Below are 10,050 nucleotides of genomic sequence, written 5' to 3' on the forward strand. Positions count from 1 at the left end.
CTGTGAAAAGTTTTGAACTTACCCCTTTATTTTTCAACCCACTAATATATCTACACTCTGCCCAACTCTTTACTCTAAAAAAGAGCTACAGTGCTCAAATATGCTACTCGCTACACGACTAGCCGACTCGGCCGTGTAATGGACAAAAGCATTCAGCGTCCCCACACAGAACACACAATCGCTAAGAAAGTACTATCGTTTTCAAAAGTATGTAGACACCCCATACTCCCACTTGACTGATGGGGCCGTGTCACGAAAACTTGTGAGGTTGGCACATAAAGCGACCTCCATCCCTCACTCGTATGCCACCATGAGCCGACGAGGACGGAGGTGGACGCGACCTAGCTACCGAAGCTGGATTCAAACTGCAGGAGCATGAGCCCAATCAGAATTAAGATTGGCGGATGGAATGTACTGGGGTAACTCACGTACACACTCACATTGCGCCGTCTGAGTGTTTTCTTTCAAGCTCCGTGGCACGGTTTTCCTATCTTTAGATTCATATTTGGACTCACCATTTATCTCTTACTAATACGTTGCTCCGTGGCCGAGTAGGTCTATACTGTGCGCGGTGGTTGCGGCAAAGTTCTGGGAGGGTTCGATTGCGAAATTATATTTTTTCACTTTTTAAAGAAGACATCCTGAACATCAACATAATCTATGCAGATGACTCAAGAAAAAGTTAGTTCTGAGTTTTTTAAACGACTGAAGTTATTAAAATGATGACTTTATAAGACAAGATTTGTGTTCTTGGTTTCGTCATGTGTGTCAAAATGAAATGTCATAGCCGTGTTTTTAGCCTTCAGAATCTTCACGTACTTCCCGAATTTGTTTTTATTTACAAATTGTGTTTCATATGTCAATTGTTGCGATGACTTGCGAAGGCCCAACTAATCTCGCAGTGCGGATTCTTCCAGTTTGTCCCTGGGCGAAAAAACACAACATGTTGATGTTGTGAGCCATCGTTAATCCACAACTCATTTAGAAAGAATTTCTTTTGTGATTTCATTTGTGATTGTAGGGGCACGCACAAGTATTGGTGTCGCGTCTTCTAAGATGTTTTAAAGAGGACTTTATGGCTTTCTCACCCAAGAAACGGATGCAAAAGAAATAAACGAATATCTGTTTGGCCGATTTAGAATTAGAAATGAAACACCTCCACTATAATTGTAGTCCGTCTATTAAGAAATTCACGTTTTTATTCAATTTTATTTGATCCAATTTGGAAGCAGAGTCACCGCCGTAAACATTAAAATAATCATAAACCTATATAGGGGCGGTCTGGGGATTATGGGGCCCGCCTTACGGGGGAATTTAGGCGTCCTCTTCCGGAAAATTGTAGGAAAAGCATCTCCGAAAAAGGATTTCGAAGCTATTATTACTCTTAAAACCGGATAATAATATAAATAATATAAATTTAGAGAGAAAAAAGGCTATGAAAAATGGGAATTTCACTGCTCATAGATTTTTAAGTATCTATTTATCGGTTCTATTATCATTTCAGTGAATCTGTTTCTTGAAACTGCACTGACATCTAAAAAACATCTAAAGTAACATTTTCGATTAACCTAAATAGAAATAGCATCGAGGTCTCTTCTGACACGTTTATTTTACTTACTTTTTATATAATCTTTTTACACTGAGTTTATTGTAACTAATGCAACCAATAAAAAGGTAGAATATTATGATAGCAAATTAAGTTTGGTTCAAGTAATCAGAGTCCTTTTTATTGCATCTTTCATGCATGATATTCGCGATGGTGCGAGCGTTCTGGGGGACCCTGAGCTCATCCCCCTCGGCGATTGCCGACCAGCCGACCTGACCCCTGTACCTATAGTTATAATTGCTAAATACAGGTCAAAATGGGTATAAATAGGTAGTTCATTGGCTTGAAGTTCTTTCTTTGAAAATCTTTGAAAATCTTCGAAAATATTTTGACTTAATCCATTCGTCGGTGTTTTTGTCGCAAGTTTCGCGTTTGTCCTTATTGGCCATGAATACTCATTTAAAACGTATCGCTATCATCTCGAACTTTCCAGAAATATAGGGTATACCATTTTCAGCATTCTTTCCTGTGCCTCAAATATTAATAATTTGCACTTGAGAAAATGCCTAGGAAACGATTGAAAATGCATCTATAGAGAGTTGCAATACGTCGATTGATATAAGTTGTAACTAGAGCCGTGTCCCTTGCCTCTGAAAGTTACTGTGGAAGTTATTATTTGCATTCGACTTTGTGAAATGGAATGCCACCAAATCAGATAAAAAATAGTTGTATTTACGACGAAGTAGCAATGATTTTAAAGGTTTGATTCAATTTGGGAGCGGAGTCACCGCTATAACTATTAATTACTAGTAACCGCCATTTTAAAAATTGCAGAGTACAGATCGTAATGAGTGTTTATATGTCGTTTATCGGTTAGAAGTTCTTCCTATGAAGGTTTTCGGTTATGTTTTGTATTAATTGAAACCACATCTCCGTATTTTTGTCGGAAGTTTCAGTTGAAAAAATGAAGTTCGTTCTCAACCACGACCACCGAGAGACAAGGCCTGTGCGCTCCATCGTGACGTCACGAGTCGTAGGCGGACGGAGGGAGTAGCGAAGACTGCCATTGATAGCGCCGATTGGTGGGGAATGCGTAAGAAAACCAAACGATATGTGAACAGACATTTCTCCGTCTACAATTCCCTAATATAATATCATATGTACTTACATTTAAATTATGTTAACAGTAAATCCTTACCTCGGGAAACATAATTGTTTCGAATGGACCAACGCCTTCGCCGAAAAATCTTCTTTGAAGAGAAACAGCTTTCTTCCAAATGCATTCGAAACCTCGAGAATATCATTAAAAGTCTTATATTCAGTAAAACATTTTTTACGCATCAGTGTTACTTATAACATAGACGTCATAGGATTTTTACATCCTTCACGGGGCTTCTATTTTTTCAGCATCGCTGCATTAAACGATGATGAAATAAAAAAGTTATGTTCTTAGACATGCGCAAGATTAGGGTAAAACTAGATTGTGCTTCTGTTAAATTACATAGGGATTGTTTTGATTAGACCTATCTGCAAACTATAATTTCATGGCATGTATGCACTCAATGGGGCGAATTGTAACCTTTTAAGAAACGGTGAACTAGGATTAAGTATCTGGGGAAATTGTTTTGAATGGAAAAATACCATGTCCTACCCGATAACACAGAAATGTAGCATATAATGCATTCAGTTGGGAAAATAATATTTTTTCTTATTGATCCAGTTGTTGCGAATACATTTGAACATATGGACAGAGTCAAGCCTTTAGAGTAATGGTCAAAAATGATGAGAAGGATGTGGATAAACTATACTCAGCCTTGGTGTATTGGTGAAGAGAGATACTGCCTTCCTGTTGATGGATTTGTTTTCACTTATAACACAAACCACATCCAGACCAACTTTTCCGAGACCAATGATGACTTTTTTCAGAATATCTTTTAGAAAACAGGCTGACAGAGTACTCACTGGCAAAATATGGACAACATCTTTAAATGAATATAGTAAGTTCTCTACCGCGAATACATGAGCACTAGAAGCTAAACTGCTGGAGTTATATGCAGGTTCTACTATACATCTGCCCTTGTAGTTAAGAAAGGGTTTCAAATGAACTTCACCCATCATAAGGGTGATATAACGCTCGTGGCTCTGTAATGAGATACTCGGTGCTTCACGTAAGATAGAAACCCATGCTCATTTTGCTCATTAATTGGACCAACTTTAAAAGAAGAGCAGAGCCGTTTGATAGTAACTGGATGTGGGAAAACCAAATTACCAGAATTGCGAGCAAAATGTATGAACTTCAGGAGATACTAACAAAACATTGCAGCAAATACAAATATGTCACAGATGTACCTTACTTACCTTCTTTTCTTGAACCTACTTGCCTTTTTTTCTGGAACAAGAGGCATTTGTGATTGATAAAGTTATTCAAAGATTAATTTGCAGAGTATTTAATTTTTCATTCTTCCAGTAGAGCTACAATATCGCTATAAATATTTATATTATATGTGGAGTTATTCAATTCTGTCCAACACATCATAGGTACTTTCATACATGAAAGAGGCTTGAAAAAGTGGAGTGCATTTGCCTGTTGCTTTTAATTCCCTTTTTCAGTGGTATACTTTCATATTATTATGAAAGTATACTAATAATGAGTAAGTAATAAGAGGTGGTGCACACTCTTCCAAATGCTTTAATATTATAGCACACGGCTTCACGACCACATCCCAAAATGCTGAATGCTTATTTATCTACACCAGAGAATTTACGTTTCCGAAAGAGTCTAGCTTTTTCTAAGCCTTATATGCTTCCTGAGTTTTCAAACTCAGCAAAAGCAGCTTCCACAGTAGCACTTTCAAGACGCTGTTCCCTAATTGATGGCGCATCCCTGGTCTGCTCCGAAGTGGTAAGGTACCCAGGGCAATCAGGGAAGATTCTTGGCATGGCACCATCCCTCAGTTTTGGGCTGTTCAATGGTACAGCCAGCAGTTTTCCTGACTTCTCATCGAAGTAGGAGCTTTAATGAAGCACATCTTCAAACAGAAAATGCCGGATACACATTTTAAAAATAAAGATAATTTTATTGGTAGACGGAAAATCAACTGTATTTCAAGTGAAGAATACTTTCGTCTGATAAGGGTGTAGTAAACAAGATTTAAATAATTCGTTGTGCACACAATGGTAGTTAGATTAACAATATTTGATCTAAAATGCCTACTTAGACATGGGCAATATTTATCTCGCTGGTAGGTAGCCCATTTATTCATTCCGAGCGTTTCACATGTTTCCATAATTTATTAACTACTGAAGAATCATTCATTTAATACCATCGAAGACTTTAAGATTTCGCTCTCTACACAATCGTTCTCAGATTAACACGATTAGTTAGTACATATTACCTATGTAAGAACTACTTAATGCAAAATAATCTTCTTTTCTAAAAGAGTAATACTATCCTATGGATGCATAAACATACAAATAATGTAAAATTCCATCGTAGGCATGGGTCATATTTATTACACAAGTAGGTATCCCATTTATTCATCCCGAGTGTTTCACATGTTTCCACAATTTACTAATAACAAAAACTATTCATAACACCCTCAAATAAATCAATTTCTTCTTAATAACAACACCTTAGAACACGAGGATAAGCGCCATATTCTACTTAGCGTTGATATGCGAGAATTTCAAAGACATTTAAGTACTATGAAATAATTAAAGCCATTAATTATTCAAGCGATAACGCAAATAATATTGAAATCAACCTGCATATACACTCGAGAGTAGAATTGCTTCAAAAACCAATAACAATTCGTCTACCGGTCAATGCTTATGCCAAATATCTTTTTAATTCACTTTTAATGACGATCAACATTTACAATATATTAACATTTCCCTGAATAATCACGCCGTCCAAATAGGAAGAAAAAGATAGTAACTCACCTTAGAATATTTCGTCGGCTGGAAGTCTTTTCTTGGAATGGTAAGTATCCATTTCCTCTTCGTCTCTTCGCCCTTAGGAAATTTGAAAACGCACACTCGTTTCCTCTGTGTTTTTTCCTCTGCACAGAGGCAGACAACACTAGTACACCATTTCTTGAACACTTATATTCAATACTGTTGCTCACAAAACCATCGCAAAAGCTTTAAAACTCCAAATAACTTAGCGTTCAACAACCCAATCACCATTTTCACCGCAATGGCTTACAAATATAAACAACTGCAAGCATTGTCGGAAGGCGTGGTTGATAACCTACGGCTCGTGACGTCAGACAATAGAAGGGATTACACTACCAAATATTATGCTTGATTTATAAAGCAATGGGTGTAAGAAAGCCTCTCACCAAGTTTTACCATTGAGCGCTGAATAATTTCGCCCCTAGAGCAGTTTGAAGTTTCAACTTGAATTCCGCGCCAAAAACGTATTTCTCGGGTGACGCCATGTTGATGACGTGTAAACCTCATGATGTCTGTATTGCTTACATAAGGAGTGCATTATCGTAGACGTTATTTCGAGTATAAATAAATGGTAGATGAAACGGAGAATTTTAAATGAGTGGGAGGAAACCTTACGTGTACTGTTGTGTGCCTAATGTGAATCTACCTCTCGTTAAACATAAGAAAAGTATTTTTTTGTTGTGCCAGACGACCCAGACCAAGGAAGGCGGTGGTACGACGCTGCACGGAGACAGCATATTCCTTCCCTCCTATGTTAGAGAATTTGTGAGGGCCATTTTAATGTAAGTCTCTTCTGCTTCTCAATGGGATTTAGTTTCCATTACTCCTTTTGTTGTCTTTGGCCACACATCGCAAAAGTTCGTTTGTGCTTAAATAATTACGCGCTCAACGAGAAATTTTATTTTTTAATTGAAAATATATCATTATGTTTCAATTTATGATGAATTTAATGATTATTTCGTGTGCATTTACTACATATTTGCCTCGGTTTTCACTCTTTGTTTCTATCTTGCGCATTAAAAGCCAACTACTGTAACGGAAAGGGTCTTCGACGCTCACCTGGTGATGTGTCAAATAGTACAAAGTAATACATCATAATCACAAATTTGTACTCCAGGAAATACTACGATATCATATTACTCACAACAAGCAGAAATACGCACATTTGAGTCACGGTGCCGCAAGGTTTATAAATAGAAGCACAAATAGTAAATAATAACTTTTCTTTCTTTTTTAACTTTTCTTATCTTACAGCAAAACAGAGAAACCAAAGGCAAATGCATAATGAATGAATACTAGCAAATAGTTTGAACTATCATCAATCGAAAAAGAATAAGTGTCAAATTATAAAATGTAATGTGTGACTCCTCTAGCTAGACTTCGAACTGTGCGTTAATGCCGGCGTCATTATTTTATCCACCATTTTTTTATTTAAGAAAATGAATTAGCTTCAATGAAAGCGTATTAGCAATGAAAGCGAAATTACGAATACAAAAAACGTGTAAATAAGAAAGAAAACGAGAGAAAAAGCTGAAAAAATGATTAAATACAGTCCCGATCCCTCAACCTTTACTAGCACAGCTAAAATCGATGGCCACTTGGCCGCCTCGATAACATAAAATTACTCAAAAAATAAGTATTATAAAAAATAAGGCTGAAAACCGGTTCAAGTATGCAGTAAATGCATACGAAATAATTATTACATCCTGCATAAATAGAAGCGGAATGATAAATTTGCAGTATAAAATAATTTATCCCTTTGAGTGCATATATATAATCACTCACAAGCGGAATGTTAGTGGAGCACAGCAGTAAATTAGGAAAGTAGTATAGGATACTAAATTTTGTTTAGAAGCATAAGTGGTGCCACAAACTTTGTCCTAAAACTTTTGAAAGTGACTGTATGTGTAACTCATTGTCAGATGTAAATATAACGGATAACTGGAACTAACGGATATTTTCACGTAAAAATCCCCATCTCTGAGTTCCTCTATCATTTTGATGACAACTGCTTACCATTTTTTATAGAACGAAACTGACTTGAAGAATTATCAGGAGCACAGTTGGCCAAAGCAAGGCCTCTGCTTTAAAAATGCTTTTCCAACGAAATTTGAATGCTAATCCTAAAAGAAACGGTGAGAACCCCGAACTTTCTCACTGCAGAGAGAAAGAAAACAGCTATAACTATAGCACATTTTTTAATTTATAACATAATTTACGGAATTCATCCTGAAACTAAAAACCATTAATAAGTAAAGGATTTTACAATGGTATTTCCACAAATTAAAGCATCCACTATAATTGCCGTGATTACTGTCTCTATCAAAACTGTAAACATTTCATCTTAAGAAGTTTCAATTCAATGAAATGATTCGTTTTAAGACAAAAAATTGTTCATCGAGCCTCAGTTGATTATGTCAGTACATTTCGATAATCAGCCAGAGCAAAATTAACGTTCTTTTCACCATGATGATAAACTTTTGGCCACTATTTCCACGAACCATATGTGCTTACGGCTTCTTCAAGCGTTTCACCCGCGGCATTCATGAGGTTCACACGTCACACGGCGTCAGCCAATAGAAATACGTTTCGCGTCGTGGGCGTGGCCAAAGCTCCTAGCGGACTTTTAAACCTACTTATCTCGTAGATTTATGTTTTTTTTTTTTGGAATATCCCGCGTCATGTTATTAAAATGGCCGACGTTTCTTCTCCTATGCCGGAGACCTCATCATGGCGAATGACCGTGTTGTCTTTATTTCGCATCAATTTATAGGTGGTGGGTGGTGGTAGGGAGTTAGGGAGGGGGGAGGGGGGTAGGGAGTTTTCTGGAAACTTGTTTTTCTGGAAATGACCGGAAGCCATGTGTCACTGATCTTCTGTCCGTTGTCTCTGTTGAAGTTGTTTTTATGTTTTTTGATTTCTAAGGCTTCCCGGAAAATCCTCGTTTTAAAGTATTTCTCCCTGGCGAGAATTTTTGGATTGTTTACATCGATGGTATGTCCTTGTGCGGCATGTTCAGCGACTGCTGACTTATCGGCGTGGCCCAGTCGAATCGCCGCGCTGTGCTCCTTCACTCTGGTTCTTATTGTGCGTCCAGTTTCACCCACGTACACTTGGTCGCATGTGCCGCATTTTAATTGGTATACTCCCTCCGTTTCCAATTTTTCCCTTCCTTTCACGTTTCGAATGATGTCTCTAATTTGCGTGCGTGGCTTAAACACGGTTTTTATCTGATGTTTATGTAGTATTCTGGATATTTTATCCGTGACCCCTTTAATATACGGCAGGAAGGCTTTTTTCTGCTGCTCTTCGGTCTTTTCTTCTTCCATCCTTGAGTCCTTTTTACTTAATTTGCGGGAGATGGCCGTCCTTATTTCTCTCCGTCTGTATCCATTCTTCATAAGTATGTTCGTTAATTTGTTTAGTTCTTCGGCCCTGTGGTCCTCGTCCGTGAGAGTGATCGATCGGTGGATCATTGTGGACATTACTCCATAAATTTGAGCTGGATGGTGATGTGATCCGGCTAGTAGGTACTTGTTTGTGTTTGTTGGTTTTCTATAGACGGTGTAGCCCAATGATCCGTCTTCTTTTCTTATGATGAGGAGATCCAAGAAGGGCAATTTCCCGTCGCTTTCCACTTCCTTCGTGAATTTGATGTCCTCGTCAATGCTGTTAAGATAGAGGTGGAACTCTTCCAACTTTTCTCTGCCGTGTCTCCAAATTACGAATGTATCGTCTACATACCGCAACCACATCGACGGTTTGAAGGGGGCCTTCTCTAGAGCTGACGTCTCGAAATCTTCCATGTATATGTTGGCCACAGCGGGAGAAATGGGGGACCCCATTGGTGCCCCTTCTGTCTGCTCGTAATATTCTCCTTTCCACTTGAAATAGGTCGTCATTAGGCATATCTCCGCCAAGTTGGCTGTGTCTTCTCCAAATGTCTTCCGGAGGGTACTAATGGCTTTCCCTCTCGGTATCTTGGTGAAGAGGGACACCACGTCAAAGCTTACTAAGATGTCGTCCATCTCCATTTTGACGTTTTGGATGAGATCGAGGAAATGTGTTGAGTTCTTGACATTAGAGTTCGCTTTTTCGACCTCTAGCTGCAAGGATGTGGCAATGTATCTCGCCAGCTGGTAAGTGGGAGAGTCTATGGCGCTGATGATCGGCCTTAACGGAGTACCCTCCTTATGTATTTTAGGCAAGCCATAAATCAGAGGAGTCTTCGGGTCTTGAGGTGTTATGCGTCTCCGTAGTTGCGTGTCGACAATGATCTTCTTAATCAACTCGGTGGTTTTTCGTTTTATGCTCCCCGTTGGGTCCTTCTTTAGTTTTTTATAAGGACCGCTTTCTAATAACTCCTTCATTTTCTTTTCGAAATAAGGAAATACGAAATACGAAAAATAGAAAAGGAATACGTATTTTCGTATTTGCGTATTTCTTCTCTATTACACTCTTAATGAATTCATCTACTCATTCTGGACGATCCATTGCTCACACAATGGAGCGCTCTCATAAAATTAAAATAGTAATTTTTTACATGC

At 38.1% G+C, this 10,050-nt stretch overlaps 1 protein-coding gene across 1 annotated transcript; it reads right to left on the bottom strand.

The window, feature by feature from the left end:
• Positions 1-8,265: 8,265 nt before the first annotated feature.
• Positions 8,266-9,537, bottom strand: LOC124153296. Its single transcript, XM_046526393.1, has one exon. It carries the CDS (start codon positions 9,535-9,537, stop codon positions 8,266-8,268), a length of 1,272 nt encoding a protein of 423 aa, XP_046382349.1.
• Between the last annotated feature and the right edge of the window lie 513 nt (positions 9,538-10,050).

Source organism: Ischnura elegans, chromosome 2 (genome assembly GCF_921293095.1).
Source record: "Ischnura elegans chromosome 2, ioIscEleg1.1, whole genome shotgun sequence".
NCBI lineage: Eukaryota > Metazoa > Arthropoda > Insecta > Odonata > Coenagrionidae > Ischnura > Ischnura elegans.

What these genes read in the sequence shown, in the direction of transcription:
- LOC124153296 (XM_046526393.1), bottom strand. Translation starts at nt 9,537, where the DNA reads ATGGAGATGGACGACATCTTAGTAAGCTTTGACGTGGTGTCCCTCTTC.